Raw genomic sequence first — 27,760 nt, forward strand, 5'->3', positions numbered from 1 at the left:
TTTACATCATTTATATTTTATATTTAAAAATTTGGTGTTTTCAATTTGCGCTCGCAACTCTCTCAACATTGCATTTAGCTTGAGTTTTGCATTTTCTTTCTTGTTTTCCCTAATCCACAGTATTACTTTTTATATTTCTTTATTACTTTTTTTGTAGTATTTTTAGCCTTTAGCCATGGTTGCCATGTAGATGTGGCCTGACCCCATAAGCACACTAAATACACCAACAAAAAAAAAGGGATTCTTCGGCTTCCTTCAGTTAAACTACAGACACACACACATTGATTGTTAGTTAGTAGACGCTAATAAAATGATCTCGGGCGTAAACTATACTGTATTGAAATGGAAAATCGAATAAACAAGGGCAACTAGGCGGCTCTCTTTGTTCGAGTTTGATATACATAGTTCGTGTGGCTAGATATTTAGTTATATATGCATAAAACTTAGTTCAAACTTGGTTTGTTTTCTCAAATATATATCTTTGTTGTATAAATGCGAGTGCTGTTGTTGTGTGTTGTGACTTTCACGGCTGAAGTTCCCATGGTTTTTGTCATATTCTCTTGGACATAACTCTTCGATCCGATCCAATAATGCCAATAGTGCTCACTTCAACTGTGCTAGCTTTTTGCCTGCAATATTGCCAATTTTTGTGGTTGTGGCTATGGGTGTGTATGTGTATGTGTGTGTGTGTGTGTGTGAGGGAAAATAAGAAAACAAATTTTTGTGTTTTAGTTTTTTGTGTTTTTTTTTTTTTCTTCTTTTTTTGCATAGTTTTTGGAATAAGTCACACATTTATTTAATAATAAATATATATTTTTAGTTGTAGTTATTACTTTTGTTTTTTGTCCTTTTTTTGTCGTTTTACTTGGTTGCATTTAATAAGTTATAATAATTATAAAAGTGGAATAATAAGTAGGCATAATAATATATAATTTAATATAATATAATAAGTTTTCTTGGTTTTCGTGTTTACTTTGGTTTGCACTTGACGAATACGAATGCGAATACGAATATTGAGTATACACTTTTCTCATTTCTCTTTTCTGCTCCTCGGCCCCACTTAGACGACGGAAAAAAGGATTAATTATTATGTATGTATATTATGTTAATGTATAATAAACTACACAAGTTATGTGGCTAATGTTCTCAGTGTCTGCGAGTGTGAGTTTTGGTGCCATTGTTTCTTGTTCTCTTGATCTTGTTGCGTTTCTGGAGGATATATCGCGGCTATAACATCGATTTTCGTATCGTTTCGCTTCGCTTCGGTTCGTCTTTGAGTGGAAATCAATGCGAATCGAATTAAATATAAGAGCTGAATACAAATTCGAGCACTAGAATTAATGTAAGGTAAGGTAAGGTAAGGTAATGGTAAGGTAAACTTTGCAAAACGAACACAAAATACAATACAAATACAATACAATATATTTATGCATATTTATTATAATAAGTACTAAGGTAAGCTGAGAGAGAGAGAGAGATATTAATGTTTTGTAAATTGTTTGGGTTCGCTTAAATCAATAGACATTAAATCATTTGGTTAGCTTGTTTGAATACTCTGTTTAATTGAATATAATCGAATTGAATTACATATTCATAAGTTACAAAAAAAAACATAGTTACTATATATTGCGACTTAGATCATTTTCCTTTCATCTTTCATCTTTCCTTTTTCTCCATCTCTTCATCTTCATCCATATTTTTGCGTTTTTTTGTTTTTTAATTCATTCGTTTTTCGTTTTTTGTTTTGTTTTTAGTTTTCATATTCATTTCATTTTGTCAATTTATAGACAGTTGTCTTGTTTCTTTGTTTGTTCTTTTTTCTAAATTTGCCATTAGTTGCAGTTGTGTGTGTTTTCTGGTTGCCTCATTTAAGCTTTGTTTTGGTTTAGGTTTTTAGTTAATAAAATTAAATTGTATAGAGAAACATAAATCAATTTTCACTAAGATTTCGTTAGAATTACAATCATAATAATTTCGTTTAGCGCACACAAATCTGGATGGGCATTCGAATCGTTTCAGTAGCAGCCTAAAAGTATGCAACAATTTCGCTTGTCGCGAGCTTTTACCAATCACCAATCGAGTGAATGAGCCAGTGCATACTTTTAGGCCGCCATTCACGCGTTTCGAAATATCCCTGCCAGAAATCCAACTCCCGCTAACTCCCCAATCGTCGTTAATTAATGTGCAATTTTGACTACAACGCGTTTAGCAAATCAATCTCGTAATCGTCTCGTCTCGTCCCGTATCGTCGGTAGTAGAACTATATAGTGTCTAGACTAGTGTCATCAAATCATACAGATCATGGAGTATTGTAGAGGTCGCTGGACCATCCTCCCGGATGGCGGTGGTGCCTAAGTGGTCTTGGTCTTGTTAGTCTTAAAGCTGACCTGGAGCACTCGGTTGCCCAGGGTGTAGCCGTTGAGGGACTGGATGGCCACCACGGCCTCGTCGTAGTTGGTCATGGTCACAAAGCCGAATCCCTTGCACTTGCTGGTCTGCAGATCGCGGATCACCTTCACCGACTGAACGGCTCCAAAGGGGCCGAATAGCTGCCACAGCACATTCTCCTCGGTTTCCGGTGCCAGGTTGTAAACGAATATGCACCATCCGGATCCGGTCATGGCGTTTCCGGGCAGGATCGAGTTGGCCAGCAGATCCCCGGCCAGCGGTGAGTATCTATCGGGAAAGGAATACAATTAGTTAATCACATTTCAGGCAATCTTTTCATTTACATCAACATGGTACTCTCTCCCCATTTTCAGGTAAGGTACAGTTCCCTCCTTCTTTTTTTTTTTACACCGATTCTAGAGATGCTAGGCTTGATTATCTCTGGGTTTTTATTTATTTATTATTTATTTATGAGGTACATGCTTAGTACACCGAAAAAAGAGATGCCTTTCTCTCGTTTAGAAATCATAATTAATTCGTTATTTAATTGCAGTTTATAACAGATCAAAGGCAAGCCACAAAATATTTGTAAGAAATTAGGGATAATAAATATAAAATAATTGAAATTTGCCAAGACTTTCCACGCAGTTCTTTTGCAATCTTATTGCTATCAAATATTTAAAATAAATAACTAAATAAATTATACTAAATACACAACTCTCACATGCAAACGAAATGAACAAAAAGCCAAATGTTTGGAAATACTAATTTAAGAAATTGAACTATACACAAATGTGGGATATATGTATATATAACCATAGACACTTATATATATTCTATATAAATATTCTTCGGAATTCAGCCAAATCAAGTATATGGTAAATGAATAAAACAACAGTTTGCATATATAGAATATATAATATTTTGTCAAAGAATATGGAGCGTGTCAAATAATCAAAGTTAAAGAAAAATTCACCTTCTTAGGCCCTTGTTAATCGCTAACATGGGACTCTTTCCAATGCTAAAAATGATGACAAAATGTGTGTTTTTTTGTTGTTGTTTTGTTTTTTTTCGTTTTTTTTTTTCAATAAAGAAGAACAAAAAAGAAGAGAACCAAAATATGGTTTGGATACAATTAAATACAATTAAAATAGTCGAAAACAGAACGGCAAAGGATACGTACACATACCAACAGAATCAAAGATAAAGATGAAGATATATAGAGTATCTTTTAGTAAAATTAGCACTTGTTATACATGTTAAGAGAACAAAAGGTGAAGAAACGTATTCAAAGACAAGCCCTGAGTAATTGAAAACAAAATCGGACAAAGGATTGAAAGTGTTAGCTCGTCAAAACCATAGCATACTTTCCTGGGTGCCTCTACCCAAAATCTTTCTTTTTAAATAATTTGAAATTTATTATTCGAATTTAAGGTAAGGCTTGACGTTGTCAGACGGACATTAACATATATATTATTACCCTTAAGCTTAGTTTTATAAACATAAAAATATACATAAACGAACCTTATGCGACCGGCGGATGGTAGGGCTCCGGCCAGTCTCCTGGTGGCCGCCGCCGCCTGCGGAGTCAAGTAGGCGGTAAGGGGCGGGGCTATCTGGGCCTTGGCGCTATTGCTGGGATTATTAGCGAACTTGACGGTGATCGGCTCGGCATAACCCTTGGGTGTCTTGCCATTCAGCTCCTGGATGGCCCGCTCGGCCTCGTTGCGCTGATCGAAGCGGATAAAGCCGACGCCCTTCGATAGACCTAATAAATGTAATAATATTACTCAAAAATGCTATAAATTAATTATATAGTATTTTAAGCTTACCAGAAATATTATCACAGAGTATACGAGATGTTATAATTTTGCCGAACGATGCAAACATCCCCTCCAAGTCTGGTTGTGATAGATTTTTCGGAAGACCCGATACATATAAATTAGCACCCTTAATAGATTCTGAGCTTGGACGGGCGTATGATACTTTAATAACCTTATTCTGCAAACGCAAACCGTTCAGGGTGTTCACAGCCTTCTCAGCATCCTCGGCCCGCACGTAGTTAACAAAGCCATAGCCCAGGCTCTGGCCTGTGTGTATATGTATAATATGTATAATTATTAGTAATTAATTACTCGATTCAGGGGATGAATTTTGTGCTAGCTCTTACCTTGCTGCAGGGCCGGATTGAGAGCCGTCAGCGATGCTGGTAAGACTGCAAAATTAGAAACAAAATAGAGATTCAGGGAATTAGTTATAGAAGCAAGCAATATAGGAAAAGGAAAAATAAAATCATAAATAAATAAGAAAATAAATTCATAATTATAATAATCATTTTAAAAAATTAAAGTTTTCTATTTTTTATCAATCAAATTTAATACTTAATTAATGATAATCTTCTTATATTTATATTCAATAATAAAGTATCAATTTTTCAGCATATTCAAATATCGATTTATCTGTTTTTGCATGAAATAACAACACTGTTTCGATATATTCTTTCAAATTTCTTTCGAAAAAGCCAAAATGAAGATATAGATTTATATTCAATAATAAAGTATTGATTTTTAATCGTATTCAGATATCGATTTATTTGTTTTTGCATAAATTGCAACACTGTTTCGATATATTCTTTCAAATTTCTTTTGAAAAAGCCAAAATGAGAAAAAGATATATTTATCTAGTCTGTAACATAAAAAATATATAGAAATAATATATTCAATAATAAAGTATTGATTTCGCATGGTATTCAGATATCGATTTATTTGTTTTTGCATTAAATTGCAACATTGTTTCGATATATTCTTTCAAATTTATTTCGAAATATTTATCTAATTTACAATACAGAAAATAAATAGCATTAAGTAGTAATTAGGAATAAAATTGGTCAATATTTACCCAAATTACCTGAGACTTTATCACGCACCAGTTTGCAACTCTCCAGCTCACCGATGCTGGAGAAGAGCGATCGCATCTCCTCCTGCGTCATGGTTTGCGGCAGATAGTTGACGATCAAATTGGTGCGCGACTCATCATTGCTGCCGTCGACGGACCCGTTGGCACTGCCGTTCTTCACTATATCCATGGCGTTGGTCATCCTGATCTTGTCCTGATCCTGCTCCTGCTGCTGCTGCTCTTGCTGCTGCTGCTGCTGCTGCTCCGGGTCCTGGTCCTGGTCTTGGTCCTGGTCCTGGTCCTGCTCTCGCTGCTCCAGCTGCTGCTCCTGCTCCAGCTCCTGCTCCTGCTCCTGGTCCTGCGCCAGCTCCTGCTGCAGTTCCTGCTCCAGCTCCAGTTCCAGCTGCCGATCCAGCTCCTGGTCTAGCTGCTGCTCCAGCTCCTGTACCGATCCTGGCTCTGGGTCTGGTCCTGACAGCTCCGTCGCGTCGGTTGGGTTGGGTTTTCTTTGTGTGTTTAGTATTTAATCTCACTGCTCGGTTGGTTGGTTACAAGGACCTGCTCCTTTTCGTTATATATATATTTATTTTTTTAAGTTTTAAATGAGAATCTAGTTGCTTTGCACAAGTCCCGTCGCGAATTCCTTTCGTGTTTTGTTTTGTTTTCTTTTTTTTTTTTTTTGTTTGGGTTTTAGATCCACTACGATCGCGAAAAAATGTATTTGCTTTTTAAGTTATAAGTTTAGAGCGTTTTCTCTGGTCTAAAACGTTTAAAATTGAATTTATGCTTGAATTAGGGTTTTTCTTTGATTTTATGTTATTTTTGGTTTTGTTTTCTTTAGATAAAAGAGTAAATTTTGCTAAATGGGTGTTTCTTTGTTTGCCTTTTCGGAATGTTTAAGTGTTTTCCTCTTAGTAAATCTTTATTGTGAGATTTATAGTTGTAGTTTTTGGGTTTTTTTCTGTTTTCGTTTTTGTTTTCCTTGTTTTTTATAAAATTGCAAAAATGCAAAAAGTTAGCAATAATTTTTTCTTCGGTTTTTGTTATTTGTTTTTCTTTTTGTTTATACTTTTACTACATTTGCGCTGGTTTTTGGTTTTTACTTCTTTTACTGGAACTTAGCTTTGGTTTTGAAATATACATTCATATATCGCATATACATATACATATACATATGTATATATTGTTAGTTGTGTTATCCGTTAACCTCTTGTATATATACCGCTTGAATATGATTATTCGTTAATGTTTGCTTTAAATTAATAGTAGTTGGTTTTATTTGGTGGTGTTTGGTTTTTGTTTGCTTCTCCTTCTCCTACTCCTTTACTATTTCTTCTCTCTTTGCCTCGTCTTCGGTTTGCTTCTGTTTCTCTGCAGTTTAAAAATCTCCCTCGTATGCTCCAATGATCCGTATCTTTCTCTGATAAATGATGGCTGTTCGATTGCTCGCTCGTTTTCACTCAATCTGAAAAGGAAAAGAGGGAAAATTATAGGTTTACAAATTATATTATATAATTGAGGAATATTTTTTATTTAATTTTAAATCAGAGTTTGCACAAACTTAATTATGTTTTCTCTAAAATTGATAGATTATTCCCAATAAAAGTTATCGAAACCTATCTAAATTATATGAACATAACGAAACCCTTGCTATCTCTTATGTTGTTATACTCAAATGAGTTTTTTCTTTCTTATTTTTACTCAAGACACAAATATTTGCAATGTATATGCTCCTCAATTGGTCACATTTCAAGCAAAGCATTTATCGATTAAAAATACATATGTATATCGATTAATTTATACAAAAGTTTCGTTTTTTTTTTTTAAATACAATCCAAGTATTCCCTTTGAAGACTGAATTACTGAAAATGTCGTTGATAAATAGCTGTTATTTTCAACTGGAAAGACCTGTTCCCATATAAACTGCAAAAATATCGACCAACTATAGCGATATCTTGCCGATTATTTCAGTAATTCAGTCGTCCAGGTAATACCCTATCGATAACTTGCTCTATCTCTAGTGCTGTCACCTTTTAAAGGACAAACCCTGATAAGCGCCAAACGGAAAGTGCCTGATAAGCGCCTTTTGCTCCCCGGAGTGACGACGCCAGTCACCACCACCACCACAGTTGCTACAAAGGACACCTTCAGGAGCACCCCTTTAACCCACACACAGAGACAAGGGTAAGTCAATGCCGAAAATCTGTTTAACAAACAACAATGGGAACCGGCTGTATTTTTTTGCTTATCCTTAAAAAATACACACATATTCTCTGGCTCTCGCCTAATGGCTTGGAATTTAATTAAATCTCTGCACGATACGAAATCCCATGTGTAATAGCCTGATATATGATATGAATCGAAGGATGCTAACCCCACATAAGCGACATTTAGTGCTGCTTCCTAGCCCCACCCTTCCTCGGAATCGTTTGCTGTGAACAATGGAATCGCTGGAAATTGGCAAGGAAATCGCCGAAACCAAATCGCATTAAGCAAAACATAAAGGAAAATACGTGTCAAATGGTAACTTATGTCAAAGTAACAAAGATAGGGGAAGTTTCTGCAATGCAAACAAATATTTTCGATTTTCTTTCAACTTTGAAATGCCTATTTTAGAATTTCTGTGATTTTAGATTTCTTTTAAACTGAAACTACAAATCTTGGACTTAACAAAAGTAACAATTACATGGTTTGCCTCTCCCTTTGAAATATTTCCAATTGGAGTTTCATTCGCTTAGGGGTTGCAAACGTACATAAAGAGGACTTCCTAGATCCTGGCGCGTGCATCTGTGTGCTGCGTGTTGGTGTGTGAAAAAAGGACTGCATTGAAAATAGGGTAAAAACCTGACGCGAAAAACAAACAAACCGTCCGGTCCTGCCATAATGTCCTGTCCCGTTTCGGTCATTGAACTCTACTCCGTGTGCCCGTTTCCCCTGTATGTGTTTTGTGTTCCTGTTTGGGGTTTTTCACAGTTTTCCCTAACATATTTTCCCACTGCGCTTGCCTTTTTGTGGTCTATGCAAGGATCGTGGCAAGTCAAAGGCGTTCCTAGTCCTGGTACCAACAGCAACAACAGCTGTTCCTGCGTTCATTGAACCCAGATGAAGGAAAAGGTGCAATACTGGGCCGTAAAGGGAAATACACTTAACGAAAGAAGGTATTAACAAATACATTTATTGGGTATAGAAATACATGCAGTTTAAAAAGCATAAGTCTGACCATATTTTGAAAATAAATACTCAATTATATTTTATAAAAATTACTAAGAAATACTCATCAAGTAGGCCAAGCCTTTCCCTTCAACTCGTTGTTTTTGTCATCTGGGTGAATCTCTCACAGAAATTTTCATTCCGGTACGAATTCTGAGACATAACGCTTCAACTTTTAACTAAAAATATTCTTTAAAATATTCTCCATTGTCAGACGTAAAATCGCTGAAAGTTTTCGTTTATCTCGGGTTGTACTTAATATATATATTTTTTAGCAAAGATGCAGAACATCAACGCCATGTCCTCCGACCAGCTGGTACCCAATTCCTGCCCCTGGGCCCAGCATATTTTGGCCTTAAGGCAGCGCGCAGGCTATGAGGACAGGCAGGAGCAAGTGCAGGAGGTTCAGGCCGAACAGGAGCAGGCCGATGAGGAACAGACCGTGGAGGAGCAGGTCGACGAGGAGCAGGCCGAAAAAGTGCTGGCCGACGACATCCAGTAGACATCTCTCCTAGAATTTACCACTTGCTGCCTTCTTTCTTTCACACACATGCAGATTTACCAACATATTCATAAATAATATACAAATACTTTGTACTTTATTTGTTAAGAAATTTTATTTATTTTCTCGCTGTGTACTTTGGCTGAAGAGAAAGAGCAAGCTGGGCACAAAGGGCGCCACAGGACAAAGGGAATTGCAGCGAATGTGCAAAGAGAGGGGAGCTGCACACCCGCAAGGCTGCAGGATCTGCGGCAGGGACATCCTTTTAATTGCACCAGCAACCCCCTGAAGCCCCAGGGCACTCCCTTAACCCCCTGCGTGTGTGTTTGTGTGTGTCAAAAGACTAAGACGGCAAAGGAGAAGCGAGAAAAAAATGTGTAATTGACACTTTTGCGCCGATATCTGTGACCTCATTTGCGAATGTGTGTCGTCGAGGGCCTTGAGGAGGGTCAGGATACGCGTGCATCTCAGGATACAAGCAGGTTACCCGGCACATATGGCAAATGCAAGCATTTTTTGTATAATTTATTGCATTCATTTTATTATTTATTGTATTTATTATTTATTTATTATTTTTATATTATTTTATTATTATTTTATTATTTATTTATTTATTTATTTGTATTATTGTTTATTTATTTATTTGAATTATTGTTTATTTATTTATTTATTTATCTATTTAATTGTATATTTATTTATTTATTTATTTATTTATTTATTTATTTATTTATTTATTTATTATTTTTATTTATTATTTTTATTTTATTTATTATTTTATTTTATTTATTTTCTATTATTTTTTTAACAGCCAAATTGCAAAGGATTTAATTTTTACAAAACTTGATTACAAATTTAAAAACAGCTTTTTGTGTGACTCTAGGAACTAAATCTAGTTTTTAAAATATCTCATTTATCATAAAAGTTAAATAAATATTTGTTTTGCAATTTTTAAATAAGTTATTTCTCCATCTAGAATTTTGAAATAATTAATCCCCCAGCAAAGCCTATTCCCAATACTATTCCACTCCTCATCAAGCTTGTGGCAAAGTCCTTGTAATTGCCAGCGAAAGGAAAAACAAATAGAAGATGTCATGGAAATTTTCAATGGCGTTACCCCCCCGCTATTATTTATCGATTTATTTTCGCCAGGCGCTTTCCCCTTGGCTTGTCCAAGTGAAAATAAATACATGTACTTGGGGGAGACGGCGTGATAAGACCGATTAGATCATGGCATTACGACTTACGTGCGAAGGATACGGCTACGGCTATGGATGCGGATACGGAATCGAAGAATCGGTCAAGAAGTGGCACTGTCATACAGCGGAGGAAGGGGTCCGGGTACTATATTATATAGATGTTGATGTATATATTGATTGCACAAAAAAAAACTTTCGCGTCGACTCGCTAGCTGGCTCTCGCTTCTGCCTTTCCTTCTCTCGGTCTGCTGTCCCGCTTGCACGCTCCTTTGTCTAAAAGGACCTCCCAACTATATATACATAGATGTAGAGATATATATGCTCGAACTATATAGGATATAGCGGCGTATAGTCAGACACTCGTGGCACACACTCGAAAAAAATGCGAAAGAAAATGGGTTCCTTTGGTTTCTTTTTTTTTTTTGACTAGTGGGGAGGACTCAGTTTGCAGATTTTTCTTTCTGACTTTTCCAAGTGTTCTTCTAATATATATAGAGAGATATTGCACGAAGTCGAGGTCGAAGTCGAAGTCGAAGTCCCGGGGAATTGCACAGTTTATTGCTTTGTTGTTTTGGTTCTTAGTTTGTCCGCTAGTTCGTTAGTTTTGTTTTTTGCTAGTTTTGGGTAAAAAACCAACCGAGAACACAACGAAATTCGTAACTGAACATACATATATATATATAGAAGTATTTATACAACACAAAAGCCGGTGCAGAGGAGTAAAAAATTATAAATGAATGTTCTCGAACGAGAAACACAACCGAATGGAATCAAAACCGAACGAAAGCAACGAACGAACACGTACGACTGAATCGAGTGCGGCCGCACGGTTCCAGGCCTTGGCCATATATCCTTCTTTGCCGCCGCCGCCGCTATATCCTTGCATCCTTGTCGCCGGCGCCCCAAAAGCTGCAGTGCGTGCAACAGAGACGGAGCGATCCGGCGAAACGAAAAACCAAAAAAATAGAGCCGTGCCTAGCCGTGCTGTGCCGTATCCCAGAGCCACCCCCTATATATCCTGGCTGTTACTCTATCTCCCTCGCTCGTTAGACACCCGGCTATAACCGTCTCGCTTTGCCGGTACACACCCTTTTCTTCGGAGAGCCAGCGAGTGAGAGAGCAAGCAGGCAAGCGAGAGAGTTTAGCGAGAGAGCCCCAATTGGGCGGGGTGCAACGAAAAACGTGGCAGCGAAACGAGAGAGAGTCCTTGCACTTTCAAAAATTAAGCAAGTCTTTAATAAATTTATATACCAATTTTTAGTTTCGATTTTTTTTGAATGTTCCATAAATTCAAAGAGTATTTCATTTTTGGCATCATATAATTACAATATGTCTATGAAAATTTATTTTTTGGAAATATCAGTATTTTTTTACAGTGTTCCTTGTGTTGGATGAAGGGTAGGGCTAGCAGAACTTGACTCAATGTGAATGATGCAAATTATATCAGGCTGAGATAATGGAAAAGGACTCACTCTACCTAAAAATCAAGCAATGTCCAAAGGAAAATATAATGTAAATATATATATATATATTTATATATAATATAGATATTAAAAAAATATATAATATATAGATATTAGAGCCATATAAGCCAAAAGGAGTTCATTAAAAACTTGTTCAAAGAAATGAAAATCAAGTAAGCTCATTAAGAGCATGATGATAAAATAACAGAAATTTAATATATAATAAATAAAATCTATAAAATAATTAATTAATATTTTGTAAACCTTTTGAAAATAATATATTAAACAAAAAAAATATAAAAAACAAAACAAGCACGCCGAAGTACATATACCCTTGCAGATTGGTTTTGATATTTATATTATAAATTTAAATGCTGAAAACACACACAAAACAGAGTTTCCCAGCTTTACACTGCTTCTATGGCAGCTATATGATATAGTTGTCCGATTTTCATAAAATTTATACCATAATTCTAAAATAATAAAAAAAAAAGCTCATATCTCAGAGAAGACGAAAATACGTTGAAAAACAACGATGTCAACATATTTTTTTCCTATTAATTTCCCGATCGTTCCTATGGCAGCTATAAGATATAGTCATCCAATTTTCATAAAATTAAAAGCGAAATTCTGAAATAATATAAGATGGCCATATCACAAAAATGATGCAAAAATGTTGAAAAACAGCCAAGTTATAATTTTTTTTCTAAAAATGTATCGAACATTTGTATGGCAGCTATATGATATAGTCGTCCGATCCGGCCCGCTCCGACATATACATATGTATGGCAGTGAGAGTATTTAGAAGACTATATGCAAAGTTTCATTCAGAAAGCTTTAAAACTGAGGGATTAGTTTGCGTAGAAACGGACAGATGAACATGGCTAGATCGACTCGGCTGCTGATGCTGATCAAGAATATGGTATACTTTATAGGGTCGTAAATGTCTCCTTTACTGCATTGCAAACTTCTGACTGAAATTATTATGCCCTGCAAGGACATCAAATATGACTTTTGCTATAATTATAAGTATTAACTTGCTATGCTAAGATAATCAATTAAATTAAATTAATTTATAAATAATAAATTATAATAATAATATATATAGAAGATAAAATAGATCATATACTAAACATATATGTATGAAGTCTAGAAAATCAGATGCAGACAGCAAACAAAAAACGCTCCCTCCTGCTGTGCTTTCTTCGCCCTTCTTCCCCCCTTTTCAGTTATGCTTTCTCTCTTCTCTTTTTTGCATACAGAGAGAAGAATGCAGGACGAAAAAGGGGAGGGGAGAGAGCGAGAGCCAGGACTCTGTCCGGTTCTGGGGGTTGAGGTGAGGCGGTAAAAAAAAAGAGAAAGAGCACCTTGCAGCCGAGGAATATTAATCAGGCGCACACACACATACACTTGCCTCTCTCAGGAGAAACAGGATCCTTCACACACACACACGAACACACTGGCGTACACTCACACAGCTTCCGTGTTATAAATAATGAAATTTCAGCATTTCGCTTGACAACAGCAAAAGGGGGATTTTGTCAGGGGGTTGCCCAGGGGGTGTGTGGGTGTCCTTTCTGGTGTCCTTTCCAGGGGCTGCTGAGTAGTGGGTGATGTTGGGTGGCCGAGGGCTGTGGGTGGTTTCTCTCGAGTGGCAACCGTTTGCTTCGCTCCTTTTTTTAAGGACTCTCTGTATGTGTGTGTACTTTTCATCTGAATTGCTTATTTTCTTTGAATTTCCTTCGGCCTGAGTTCTTTTTCGCCTTTTTTGTGTTTTTCTTGGTTCATTTTCGTTTTTTCCTGTTTTTTTCTGTTTTTTTCTGTTTTTTTGCATAGGCTCTTGAAGATAATTCTGTTTATCCTTTGACCCAATTCGTTTAATTTGATGTGAGTTGATGATGATGTTGCTCGTAATATTTCTTCTTTTTTTTAAAGAGATAAACGGTTTCTTCGTTGAGTTGGGCAAAAATATATAAGTGGGCGTGGCTGGGGCAAAAAAGGGGATGAGGAAAATATAAGCATCTCAAAAGAGGGCCAATTTAATCAAACTTCAAAGTAGAGCTTGCCAAAATTTAATGAATATTTTGCTTGCTATTCAAAATGTATATATGTTAAAGATGTATTTATTCCTAAGATTATTTAATAATTTTAAATTTAAATCTTTAAATTATTCAACTAAAATAAGAGAAAACTCGTTTATTTTAAATGAAAAAAGTCTTTCTATATTTTTTCAAATAAACATGGATTTTGATTTGAAAATAAAATATTTTATAAATATTTTTTACTCTGCCTGCAACTCGTTTTCAAGACAAAGGAAAACCCCCTGGTCAACCCTTTGTTCCTTCGTTGTAAAAATACAAAACGAAACAAAAAACACAACCGGCCATATGTCTCAATTTTGGAAAAGCATTTTCCAATTCTAAAGCGTAGATGCATGTGTCAAAATGTTGGAAAACTTTTGAACAGCCCGAGGCCGAAACCTGGAACCTGAAGAACCCGTTTTCGCGGGGAAAACAGAACACGCACCGAAAACAGGACCAGAACGAATCGATTTGCATTTTCCCGCTATCCTAAAAAAAAAAAACAAAAAAAAGGGGGAAGATCCAACCACCGCAGGATCGAGCAGAATTATCCTCGCAGCTGCCGCGGATCGGGGATAGGGATCTTGAACTGCAATTTATGGCTTTGCCCGACTTATTGACATCATATTGCGTGTGTGTATGTGTTTTGCAGGGATTTTCCCTTCGTCTACAATTTCGCACACGACAAAATGTGTGCTTGGAAAATGCTTGTGTAAAACCCAGGGGGTGGAAAAGTACACGAAAAATGAGAAAATACATATGTGAACTTTTGGTTTTATACAAACTTTTATTCCAAACAATCGAAATGGAGTTCCTTTTTAAAAATAAAAAGAATAGTATGCAGTACCGATGCCGTTGTTTGCCTTATTTAACCACTAGAAATCCTTTTTCCGAGCATCAGGCATCCACGTCCACCCCAGATCATCTTTAGGCGGGTCCAGAGCGTTTTGAAACATTGACTTTTGAATCCGAAACCATTTCCCGCTCTGCCTCCGCTAACTCAATGTACCGGATGCGGGTTTCCGAAGAAGAGTTCAGCCACAGCATGGAAGCTATATCGCGAAGGACATCACTTTTGATCTGTTCCTGGCCCTCTTGCATATCGGAGCACCACTTGGAGTAATCCGCTAGAAAAAGTTCAAAGGGTCGGCTGCCGCAAACTACAATAATTTGGTCACAATTGGAATTCATCTTCAAAATACAAATAATTTTTTGCGATAATTCGGAAACACTGATTATCAAAACTAACAAATTTTTACCAACTAGCTAGGAGTCTCGAAACACACTGACTGTTTACGGAAAAGGTCTGACTGGAGGTGATGCTGACACAGCCTAGCAGGCAAAGCCTGCTGAACTGTTTCAAAAATATAATATTGAAATATCTATAAATATAATTTCAGATCTTCTGGTGAAGATTAAATGTCAAAGAAACCAATAGTTATTCCAATTTGCCATTGAAATCCTTTTAAGCGTTGTAGCTATGTATATCCGTTCTTGTATTATATATAGTTTTATTGTATAATTTCTTATATGAAACTAGTAAAAATAAAGCCCTATTCATTGATTGCTTCTATTCCTTTTGCAATTTCAAGTAGTTGCAATATTTGCAAATTGGCCTCAATTATCTGCAAGCCAATTAGGAAGCATTTGTTTGTAGCATCTAATAGGCAAAGGATTTATCCTCTTCATCTCTCTCTCTTCAATCGTCCTTTGTGCGAGTTTCCTTTTCATCTGGACAGAATGGAAAATGGGAAATGCTAAATGGGTGTGAGTAGGTAGAATGCCACGCCCCTGGGGCGCTGCACTTTGATTGCCATCAAATTAATTTGCACCCCGAATTCGCAACAAATGATCGGCATTGTTGAAGGGGTCAATGCCCCCGGCACACTACGCACACATACAACACACTCAATTGGAATCGAGATTGGTTTTGGAATTTATCGAGGAAACACAGCCAGGTAAAAGGGGATTTGAGTGTCCAATTAGCCAGCGTTGTATTTGTTGGCTTTATTTTATAAAAAATATTTTATAAATATATTTTAAACCTTCTTGTTAAAGGGACTAAAGAAACTATAGCTTAAATTAAATATTTAATTTGAAAACAGAACTGACTTTCATGAAACAATAGTTTAAGAGTTGTTAAGCTTTGTTGGAAAGGCTAAATATAAATTATACAAGTTGTACAAATAATATATATATTTCGTAAGGAAAATATATATACCACTCATTGCTGATCTAATGATCTCATTTTAATGATCGAATTTCTTAAATTTATATTAAAATCAACCTTCAACCCTCGACCAGCGCAGGTATGCACTTTCCTACTCCAAATTTTATATTTGAAACATACATATATGTATGTATGGACACTCCGTATTCATATCTGTTTTCCATACGAACCCAGCATTAAGGGTTGCCTTGTCGAATGAGACGTTAAAGGAAAAACAGCTCGGATCATAATTGGACAAACGGCCAGTCTGGGGTTAATTAATGCAGCTAACGAGCCAAAAATGAGGGAAATTTCTCCAACCAAAAAACCAGAAACAGTGGAAAGCCCTAAAAAAAATAGTTTTTTGTTGGAGAAAAATACAAAAGTAAGAAAAGAAAAGTTTGTATTAAATAAGAAATATATTTTGTTGGAAATTTTAAGCTTAAAAGTAATTTTCTCAAATATTTGATTTATGGATTTTACTTTTTATTTGGAAATAAATTAGTAGAAATGTTTATTTTTATATTTATTTATATTTAAATAATTTTTCCTTTAAAACTATATTTCTGTATTGTGTATGTAGTTTACAAAATATTTTATAATATTAAAATTATAAAAAAAAAATATTTATAAAACTCTATTTATTAAATGATAAAAATGATAACAACAATTTTTATTAAATTAAATTATTAAATGTAAATAAATTAAACTTTAAATTTAAACAGCAAATACATGCTGCTATTTTTCCTTGATTTAAAAATAGAACCCTTAATTTTAAATATATTATAATTATATAAGGTCCAGGCCGATATCTGATCATAATATAGATGTATTACAACATATGTATACAGCTGTTGTGTTCATTTGTGTGTGGACCGTTTTGTCACCTGACCATAAAGAGATAAACGGAGCAGGAAAAGCGCAGCAGCACACCACCACCATCATCACCATCACCACAGCAGCAGGAACGGGCGCAGGCACAGGCGTTGGCAGGACCCAGCGGCACACGTACACTTCCTGGCACCACCTGCAGGCCCCCTGCCGCACTCGCTCTCTCTCTCCCTCTCTGTCTGTGTAGGATATTGAACTCTGACACAATGCTATATACACACACACGAACAGCAGTTGCCGGCCGGCAGCCAGAAGGTCCTGCATCCTGCATCATCCCACCCACACGGACACTGAGAGAAAACAAACTAAAAAAAATATATAAAATAATACAAAAAATCTTAATAAATAAAAAGTAGTTCATAAAAAAGGTTTTGTTTTTGCATTTATTAAAAATATATTCAATATTCATTTATTTTTGTACATTATAATTTCAGTCAGAAAAAGCCTTGATCGATCCTGTAAATCATATATATATTCTTGATCAAGAAAAACAAATTTTTAATCTTTTTTCACATTTTTATAAGGGGTTACATTGTTAAAATTTCATCAAAATATTAATTTCTTAAAATTTTGATGACGTTTGCAGATTTATTAGCTTTATAAAAAAAAAAACTAACCGTTTTCCGAAATCAGTGTCATTTTGGCCTAGCTATGATATTTTTAAATGGGTTCCTTTATAAAAAAAATTAAGATTTTGTTTATTAATTAAGTTTTTTAATATAAAAATCAGGTTATATTTACATATACAATATATAGAAGATAATATTTTATGTGAATGAAGGAATAATTTCCGACCCCATAAATCAAATATATTCTAGATCAGCATCAACAGCCGAATCGATTTAGCCAAGTCCGGATGAAATACAGGGGTTACATCGTTAACACTTTAAAATTTTGAATAAAAATTAAAATTTTTACAAATTTTATTTGAAAGTCGCTGTCCGAATTTAAATTAATGATTTTTTGACTTGATTATTAATTATATATATATATTATATTATATTATATTATATTATATTATATTATATTATATTATATTATATAATAATAATTATTAATTAATTATGTTTTTTTTTAAGAATAAATTCATATAAAAATGTCTACTAAAGTTCTTTGAATTGGCAGTTTTTTTATTATCATGGCCAAAAGTCATATATATGTACTATATACTTTGATTCGCCATAAAAGTCTTAGTTAATAAAACATAAAATTAAAAACAATTTTTAAATAATTTGTTTTTTAATTTATAAGGGCTGAAAATCATTATTAAAATGGTCAAAAATTAAAAAAAAGAACCTAAATATAATCGAAAAGTATTATTATTGCATTTAGAAACTGATGAGTTTTTCTTTCCATGTATTTGGAGCCATGTATCTAGCTCTCTCTCTCTATCTCTCTCTGTCTAATGTCCCGTTTTTCTCTCCGCTCTCCTACCACACGTGTGTGTGTGTGTGTGAGTGAGCGAGTGTGTATTTGTGGGGCGTTGTTTTGATTTTCCTAGATTGCGCAATCTATGAAAGCGCTCTCTCCAGGAAGCAAAATGAGCGCAGGAGAGCGTCTGCGCAAGGATATTTTTCTTTGTTTGTGTGTGTGTGTGTGAGAGAGTGAAGAAGTGCAGGGATGGTGTGAGATAGTGGGTGGTGCTTTGTGGGTGGCACATGTCCTGCGCACAAAGCGCGGAAATTGAATTTGCGGCAAAGGAACGCGCAAAACAAAACGCAAAGGTAGCGAAGAAAACATTGCATTTGATGTGGTGTAAATGTATGCGAGTGTGCGTAGCATAAATATACAAGTGTATGTGTGTGTGTGTGTAGCATAAAAGCCGGTCGTTATGGCTTTGGCTTTGTTATTCCGTTAGCACGTAAAATGGTTTTTGATGTTTTTCCCTCTTTTTTCCCGTTTTCCTTTTTTTTTTTTTTTTGCCATAATTTGCAACAGTTATGTTGTTGTTGATATTTTTTTCTTCTTTTCTCTGTGTGTATGTGTGTTCACATACCATAACAAATGGCTTTAGTAAGTACACGTCGGTGTATTTCCAAAAAAAAAAAGAGCGGAAAATAATAATAATACAAACAGCAAAATCAGCTGAAACAAAACGAAACGAAAAACGAATTTAATTGTCCTGGCCAGACATTAACAGCAAAAGGAGATTAGACAGAGACGGGCCCAAAAGGCAGTCAAGAAAGAGAGGGACAGAGACAGAGAGGAGGTGGGTGGGTAACCGAAGTGGATATGCCTGACATTAATGTAACAACAAAAGCAAGAGAAATTAAAGCTTAATTTACATAATAGAGACTGATAACGAGTCGTCCTGTTACATCCCCAGAGTATGTCGACGTCAAAAATTCCCTATGAAAAATATTAATAAAGCTGTGGCAAGAATTTAAAGTCCTTAAAAAATATGCTTAAAAGTATTTAGTTAAATATTGTAATTGCATTTTGTTCTAGCTTCTTTTTAAGCACTTTTTAATTGATACTGAAATTAATAGCATTTTTTTTATAATTTCTGTCTAAAAAATCAAAGACTTTTCTAAAAACATATTTAAGATTTCCGCTCTGTCAGCAAAAAGATTACAATAAGTAAATCTTAAATTTAAAATTTTCCAACCACCCCCGAAAAAAAAAACAAAAAATCGAAAACAGAAAACGAAAAATCCAGAAACATGGCAGTTCCTTTTACCCGCCACCCAAAAACCCAAAATAAACGATGCTGTGGGGTGGCTTTTGTTTTTGTTGATGCTTTTGCCAACTTTAAAATTGCTTTTCAGCTCTACGATGACGATGGAAAATCCCCTGGCAAGAGGCAGAGGCGCAAAAAGAAAGCAGAAAAAACTTTTCTAATTAATTGTTTAGCACTTCATCTGTTTTTTCGGAAAGCTCTCGCGGATATGGATTGCATTTTCAGCTGTATTTGAACAGCTCCTGTCTACACACAAACAAAATAATATAATAGAGAAAAGGATAACAGAAACCCTTTACATACGATCCTACCCCCTTTTTTTCGGCAACTGCAACCGGATGCTGTCCATTTCAATTATCGCCGTGGAGTGGTGCTTGAATTTTGAAATTTTACAACCATTGTGTTTGCCGCCCCGTTGTCAGTTTGTGAATATTTGAAGCTGGCTAGCCAAAGGCATCAGCATCGCCCAGAAAAAGTGCCCTACCTGAACAGCAAACAAAAATGTTGTATTTTGAATTTATTCAGATTGGAATAATATTTTTATGAAAAGCTAATTTCAAGTAAAAAAGAAGTACCTTTTATGTTTATTTCAAATCTTGAGATATCTTAAAATTTTGAAAATAAATTCAATTGAAAATCACAACTATTTCTCCCCGTGTAGCGCAATCGCCCAAAGCCTTTGGCCGTAGCTTAGCCAGAATTGAAATATATTTGTTTATGGATTTCCATGTGGTTGGGTTGGTCCGTCGGTCCGTGTTTTTTAGCAACTTTTTTGTTTCAGCAATGGCCGCTGGTGGTGGATCGCTGCAGTCCATCCAGTCGCTGGACGGGTGGTGGCACTGACTGGCCGATCCGGTGGTGGAAAAAGTCTGCTTTTCCGAAGTGCACTTCAATTGCATTAATTAAAGAAAAGCAAGAGCGCGCGGCTAGGCAAATAAACTTGTATCCCCTTTCACAAAAACTTCTCAATTTCATTTGCAGACTCCGATTCTCTGTGATGTGGAAGTCCCTTGTCCCTTGTTTGATGTCAAAACGAGAGGATTAGTTGAGTATTTTGTATTTTTTGATAGGTTACACAAAAAAAAACACCAAAGTGCTTGGAGGTTAAGAGTTTCAAATGAAACTCTTTAATTAATTTAATTAGAAAATATTAGAAAATATTAGAAAATATTAGAAAATAATAGAAAATATTAGAATATATTAGAAAATATTAGAAAATATTAGAAAATGTCTTAAAAAATATAGAAATCACTGGAACTCTTAAAAAGGTGTCTGCAAATTTTCTAAGAATTTTTAAAACCCTTTTTTATATAATATTTTAGCAACCCATATATTATATTTATTCAATTTATGTATTAATATTTGAACAAACAAGGACTTAAGAAATTTAAACAAATATTAGACAATTTATCTAGCAACAACTAATGTATTCAAGAGTTTTCTGGTCAAAAGTGAATTTTTATAACCTTTTTTCGTAAGATTTTATAACTTATTGGCTATATTCTTCAACAGCATCTCCAGGCAACTCAATTCAGTCATATACGGAAACATTTCTTTCTAGTTAAAAATATTAAATATTTATTTTCATCTTGTTACTCAATATTTCCCCCGACACCACTTAATTTCCATTAAAAACAAATGATGGACTGTAATTAGTCTCGCATATGAACAAATTTCGAAATTGATTTCATGTGCAGGTCCATTTCCATTTCCATTCTCATTCTCATTCCCCTGTTCCCTTTCCCCTTCCTATTCAATAAAGTCCACGGAAAATTAATCATTTTCCCCGGCAAAGGTTTTCCGCTGGCATGCATGTAACCGTATTTTCCAGCTGCTGTGGATGCTTGTGTGTAATCTGTGCCATTTACCACAGCTGCATTTCGCTTTTCTCCAACTTTTCCTGCCGATTTCCCGCAGCTTTTCACTGCGGGGCATTCGAGTGTGGGTGGGGAGGGTCGCAGAAAAGTAGTGGGCGAAAAATAAGGAAAAACGATGAAAGCGCAGCGCATGCGTCATATTGATTTTACATCCGCCTGGCCATGCCGAATTGCCGTTTCCGGCTCGCAACTTCAAAGGGAAGCCTCCAATTTGCCAAAATGCAATATCCTGGCGCAAGGACTCGCCCAGGCTTTCCTTTAATGTCCCTTAACTTGCGGCATTTAGCAGGACATTGCGCATACGACCCGTGTTTCCAAATCGAATTATTCGCAGGCAACTTAATTACCAAAAGGAATCAATTGGCCTTTTTTTCAAATTCTATTGAAAATTTGGAAAAGACTTAAGCAAGGGTAGGGCCTGATTAAAAGCTGAGAAACCTACAAATATATGTATATTCCGAAGAATTATAAGGGAACAACGGAATGCCATTTCACTTGTCCGTGGAAATTGCAAACAATTGCGAATTTAATTGACGCTGGGAAAGAAAAGAAAAGTCGAAGGCTATGGCCATAAGCCCTAAAGGAGCTCAGCACATCGGTCAGGGAAAATGGCAAATTCCATACAAAAAAATATAAACAACAATGGGGAAAACCTAGAAGAAAAGCTGGAAAATAAATCCAGGGGGAGAAAGACGCTGCGTGGAAACGGGAAAATAACTCTTTTCAAATTGAATTTCTTGCCGCTGAAAGCCTTAATTTTCTTGGACGTCCTCGCGTTTTTGTTCAACGCAAAAGTTCTAATACAATCTTGCTCTCTTGTCCTTTACTTCAATGCAGTTTTCCTTCAGTTACTTCAGTTTCCTTTTAGCTTTCCTTCAGCTTTTCCCTGTTTTTCAAGTGGGCGTGGCCCTGGCAGTGCGTTTTAAATTTCACAGAAAACCGCAAAGGGAAAAGCCATCTCAAGAATCTTCTCTCTTTCTTTCTTTTATTTTTTTTGTCCCTGTATGAATAGTGTGAGTTGAATGAAAGAATTTCACTCAATTTTCCTCAATGGAAGCAACAGAGTGTAAAAGGGGAGAATCCAATTTCTTATGGGAAGCTCAGGCACACGAACGCACAGGGAAACTACGCAGGCAGCTCAAAAGTATGCTATAGAAATATAGTTATACCAGGAGATTCGCATAAAGTTGGTTTCTGTTTGGAAAAGAATGAAAAAGATTCTCTAGTTTCAAGGAACTGAATGTAATTGTAAGGGAAACCTCTTAAATGTACAATTATATTATTTATTTATTACATTTTATGTTGTATCCCTTTAATATTTATTCTTATGGGAAACCATCTCAAAAGTATGCTATAAAAGTATAGTTATAAAGTTGATTTTAATTAGGGAAACAATTCTTCCTTTGTTTTCAAAGATCCGAATTCAATTGTTAGGGAAAATACTTAAATATTTATTTATATTATTTATGTATTAATTTTTATGTTGTATCTTTTGATGAATTGTATCTTTCCCCCTTAAAATATTTATTCGTTTGATTCAATTTCTTATCGCAGCAACTTTTCATTAAGAGTTCCTGATCCATAATAATCCCTGGAACTTATCTTAAAGCTGCTTTCGGCCTGCTGAAGTCAGTCAGCTGAGAGACATCCTCTGAAGGGTGGATGGGGATATATGAAAGCGGTTTCAGATGAGCATGAGGATGCTGTTAGAGAGTGGCGCCATAGTAGCCGCAGTAGTAGTGCCCTGGGGGTGGCAATGGTTGGGTTGCTGGTGCCTGGTGGCTCATGGGCAGTTCCATCTGCTCGAGGGTGGCTCCTGGGCAAGGAAAGTGCCAAAGTTCTGGCAGCATTTACATATTCTATATGCCATCATATATATGATGCCATACATGCTGTGTGCTATTTGTTATGTGCTCACAGGACGATAAGCACAGTCAGGCAGACAGACGGCTGCATTTTCTATTATGTATTCGTATAAAATATGGATGCTGCAATATATGCATTGTCAGTTGCCGGTTTGTGATATAATCCAGGCTGCACACTCTGCCAGCTCTGACAAAATCCGATTTATTTAAACTTAATGTCATCGCAAACAGCGAATGTCCTTTCACTCCCAGTTAGTTGAATCCCTTCTTCCCCGCCCCCCCCGAAAAACTCTGAACATTTCGCCAGTATTGCATTTAAATAATAGATTTCCTCTTTTTTGTCTTTCGATTTCCACTTTGAATGGCAAACTGACATTTGACATTTATCAGCTAATCCCAGTGATTGTGTTGCATTGTTAGCATCAGGATCAGGACTAACAGTAACATTTACTTTTATTTAATTGTTATTTATTTAGTCAAGTTGAAAAGCCACCATCAAGAAAGAGAGACATCAATCAAAATACGCCTAAATGCCAGCGATTTTCTCGATTAATTTGTGCCAATTTAAAAATCGATAAAACTGCCAGAAAATCGGTGCATTGCGTTGCCTTGCGACGCAACCATATAATGTGATTGAATGCTCCATCCTCGTCATCGTCCTGTAAATGCAATCTACCAGACAGCAGGGGAGCGGGGTGGAGTGGAGTGATTGATTGAAGGGCGGTGGGGCGGTGGGAGGTACAATAATCGTCAATGAAACAACAATGCAATCAGCGAACACAATTAATGCACAAATTGCTTGCCGAAGAGCGATGTGTGTGCGCTGTGCGAGGACAATGAGGAGGACTACCGCCACAAAATGGGTGAAAAAGCTATTGAGCATTTTCCGTATATCACAATTTTCGCCATTTTTGCAATTTCAATTTTAACGTTCGCCATTGTAAACGTGAAGAAAATTGGATAATTGCAATTTGCAAAATGGCCAAACGTGTTTTTGTGACAAATGTTTTATGGCAACGACTTAAATTAAAGCAATTGAAGCGGCATTTTTCTTATGATATATCTGTGATTTTGTAAGGTGAAAATAATGTTTAAAAAAATTTATAAATTATACCCATACAAAAAATGTATAAATTGATAAATTATATAACGCCCAGTGTCATAACTCTTTTAAAACCTTTGACACTTTCAGCAGTGGGTGTTACGACACTATCAAAGTGTTGAAGTTGGATCAAAATGAAGCAGCATTTTCATTTTGATATTTCTGTAATTTTGTAAAGTAAAAATTGAATTTTAAAAAATTTAAATAAATCATAACCATTAAATAAAAAAAATATAAAAATATTTAACAATAACATAAAATAAAAATAGAAAAAAATTATAAAATTAAACCAAAATATAAAATAAAAATAAATTATAGCCATAAAATAAAAATATATATAAATTATATAACGCCCAGTGTCATAACTCCCTTCTATCCTTTGACACTTTCAGCAGCGGGTGTTATGACACTATCAAAGTGTGGAAGTTGGATCAAAATAAAGCAGGATTTTCATTTTAATATTTCTGTAAGTTTTTAAAGTAAAAATTGAATTTTAAGAAATTTAAAGAAATTTAAAAAGTACAAACTAGCAGCTTACATCTAATAACGCCCAGTGTCATAACTCCCTTTAAACTTTTGACACTGTGGGAGTTAGGTGTTATGACACTAACAAAGTATTGAAGTTAAATCAGTTGGATTCCATAAGATCTTTACATTTTTAAGCATACAAAATGACAAGATATTTGTTTTATATAATAAAATATCCTTATACCAATCTAGGCTACAGTTTTCTTTTAAGATTTCAGGGGATTTTAGAGATTTAAAGATACCACTTACCTTATAAGTCGTTGTCCTTAACTGATATTTTCGGGTTTTATAAAATATCACTTTACAGCTGATCTCTGTTCGATCTTGTTTTGTCCTTTCGCTTTTCCCCCCAATCTCCGCTTTTGCACTTTTCCTTATCCGGTTCTTTTTCCTTCTCTCCCGTTCTTAGAATAAATTCTTGTAGCTCGACGTTTGCTTGGTTTTTGTTTTCAGTTTATTTAATTTTTGTTAATTTATAGATTTGGCAAATATTATTTTGTTAACCGACTCGCTTGCGGGGATTTTTTTGCTCTAAAAAATATTTCGTCGTATCTTGAAATCGTTGGAAGTCCGTTTTTCTTGTTTTTTTTTTTTATTTTTTTTTTATTTGCTTGTTCTTGTATAAATATTTATTTCTTTAAGAAATTCAAGTCTTTATTTTAATATTACTTTTGTTTAACTTCTTTTCATTTTTTTGTGTAAATATGTGTATATAGTTTATTTGCGACAAAAAACACTTGCATATGGTATGTTTTTATATTTTTTATTTTATTTTTTAGGGTTTGGTGTTGATGATTTCGAATTTGGAGCCTTCGATGCGCACTGCGCCCTTTCCCAAAACTCTATAAATTCAGTATAAAACCTTGCGGAATATATATATATTTTTGTATATATATATATGCTGTAGATTGATTGGCTAGACACTCACCGACAAAGGTATTCAAATGATTTATTTCCGACTATTTATTTTATATATATATATTATATATTTTATATATATGTAAGTATGTTTCTAGCTAGAGCACATTTACATTTACCCGAAAAAAAAAACAAATATTTGTCCGTATGAAATCAATGAATTACTATATTTTTTTGTTAGTATTGGTATAGTATTATCCTTTATTATAAACTGCGTTGCGTTTCGGTTGGTGTGGGATTGCTTTTCCTTGACGAATTTTGGTCTTTTCTCTTCGGTTGAACAACACAGGAATTAAATATTGGAAAAGTTCGATGAGAGTTGAATGCAAACTTGTTATTTTCGAATTCGTTTCGAGAGTTTGGTTAATTTTGGCTTTAACTTGATTGCTGCCAGCAGACTTTTTCTGTTTTATTTTTAATATTTTTTAAAACGCTTCAACTGGGCTGGAATACAAAACAGAAAGGTAGAAGTAGGAGAAGACTTAAGATATGGTAAAGGTAAGGAGTAATTAGGTCGATGCCACACCCATTCCACATATACATACTAAAGGATACACTGCAAGAACAGGTATTACTCTTTATTATATATATTACAAGATTTTTGTTGGTCAAGTTCTATTAGTTAGGAAATGAAAATTATACTAAATATAATTTTTATATATTTAAAATATTTCAATTAAGTAAAAAGAAATTTTATAAAGAAAACTCATATCTTACAGTGCATCAATGGTTGTTTCTTAACCCTTTTACTCACGTTTCTTAGGCAAAGCTGTGTCCTTAGAGTGAACCTGACCTCGCCAATGGAACAGGGATATACATATGTATGGCTTTCGACCGATCTCACTCACACACACACTGACTCACTCACTCACTCACTAGTACAAAAAATATATAAAAAAGATTAAGAAGGACGTACTGCTGGCTGGCTGGCTGGCTGGCTGGCTGGCTGACTGACTGAAGGAAAAGACAGCGGTTCCCCAGGATCCTTTCCTTGCCTTGCCTTCGTTGCGGGTCTTCCTCAGCACCGATCTTGAAAATGTTTGCCTAATTTGTTGTCTTGATTGATTTGTTTGTTTGCTTTAGTTTTTTTATTGATTTTTTGTTTGTATGTTTTAGTAGTAGTTTTGGCCTTTTGAACTACGAAAACAAGGAGAAATCATATAGCGACGCAAATGATAAATCATATGAGTAGAATAATACGAAAACGCGCTTAAAAAAGAACCGCGTTTGCTGGATGCGCCGAAGACTGCTTGACTCGTACTGAATTTCCCTTGAAAACACTGAGAGAGTGAGTGAGAGAGCGAGGCGCTTTTCCGCAGTAGCAGCAGAGCCGACAGCGACTGCACAATTTCCACGGAAATCCCAGCAGCAGCAACAACAATCACAGGCGGCTCCTAGAAAAGCTTTCGGGACGAAGCTTTGCCGCCTCGCCTCTCGATTTTCCGGCTCCAAACTCTCCAAAAAACCAACGCTCTCTCCAATCATTTGGAACTGCATTTTCCAGAGCAATGGGGCGGGCTAGGAGGTGGGAATGTATGCCACTAGATTGGCGCTTATATCCCATGTAATCTGTGTAATTTCAGCTGTTTGCAACTGCAACAAAAAATCTATGTATAAAAATAGAAATAGAAACAGGAGTTGTTCAGGGACACTTGGAAAATTTCGATTTTTTTTCAATGTATAAAAAGAATTAAGATTAACAACATTTTTTTTAAGTTTTAAATTCAATTTTAATCTTACAAGATATTTATTTGTATTAAGTTTCCTTTTAACAAATTGATTTAAAAGTATATAACACAAGCTTTAAATATTTTAATGACACTTAAAAATATTTATTCTGTACAAATAAAAATTAAATAATTTTAAAAATAATTTTTATTTTCTTAAAGTTAAGTTTCGTTTACTTTTTAAACTAAATAAGGTTTTTTGGGGGAACATAGTATATATATTTCTTT

At 35.2% G+C, this 27,760-nt stretch overlaps 1 protein-coding gene and 1 long non-coding RNA gene across 4 annotated transcripts; one reads left to right on the forward strand and one right to left on the reverse strand.

Moving 5' to 3' along the window:
• On the reverse strand, nucleotides 1–25,864 carry fne (found in neurons). Of its 3 annotated transcripts, none has more exons than XM_070288321.1 (6): nucleotides 25,137–25,864; nucleotides 5,287–6,748; nucleotides 4,559–4,603; nucleotides 4,221–4,478; nucleotides 3,913–4,156; nucleotides 1–2,676 (listed from the first exon to the last, which is right to left on the reverse strand). In XM_070288321.1, the coding sequence occupies exons 2-6, from the start codon at nucleotides 5,483–5,485 to the stop codon at nucleotides 2,352–2,354; spliced, it is 1,071 nt and encodes a 356-aa protein (XP_070144422.1). In that variant the 5' UTR covers nucleotides 5,486–6,748; nucleotides 25,137–25,864; the 3' UTR covers nucleotides 1–2,351. The 3 variants fall into 3 exon arrangements, with proteins under 3 accessions (XP_070144422.1, XP_017030013.1, XP_070144421.1); XM_017174524.3 differs by lacking the exon at nucleotides 25,137–25,864 and adding an exon at nucleotides 10,240–10,990 and having other exon boundaries at nucleotides 5,296–6,748; XM_070288320.1 differs by lacking the exon at nucleotides 25,137–25,864 and adding an exon at nucleotides 10,240–10,990.
• LOC138929269 (uncharacterized) lies at nucleotides 7,191–7,830 on the forward strand. Its single transcript, XR_011445682.1, has 3 exons — nucleotides 7,191–7,270; nucleotides 7,323–7,467; nucleotides 7,625–7,830. It is a non-coding gene; the product is annotated as an uncharacterized lncRNA (long non-coding RNA).
• Nucleotides 25,865–27,760: the final 1,896 nt, after the last annotated feature.

The sequence above is a fragment of the Drosophila kikkawai genome, chromosome X (assembly GCF_030179895.1).
Source record: "Drosophila kikkawai strain 14028-0561.14 chromosome X, DkikHiC1v2, whole genome shotgun sequence".
Classification (NCBI taxonomy): Eukaryota; Metazoa; Arthropoda; class Insecta; order Diptera; family Drosophilidae; genus Drosophila; species Drosophila kikkawai.

Excerpts from the sequence above, each read along its gene's own strand:
- fne (XM_070288321.1), bottom strand. The coding sequence starts at position 5,485 with ATGACCAACGCCATGGATATAGTGAAGAACGGCAGTGCCAACGGGTCC. Across the intron at positions 4,157-4,220 it reads ACTCTGTGATAATATTTCTG|GTCTATCGAAGGGCGTCGGC; the intron begins GTAAGCTTAAAA and ends TACATTTATTAG. Across the intron at positions 2,677-3,912 it reads CCATCCGCCGGTCGCATAAG|ATACTCACCGCTGGCCGGGG; the intron begins GTTCGTTTATGT and ends CTTTCCCGATAG.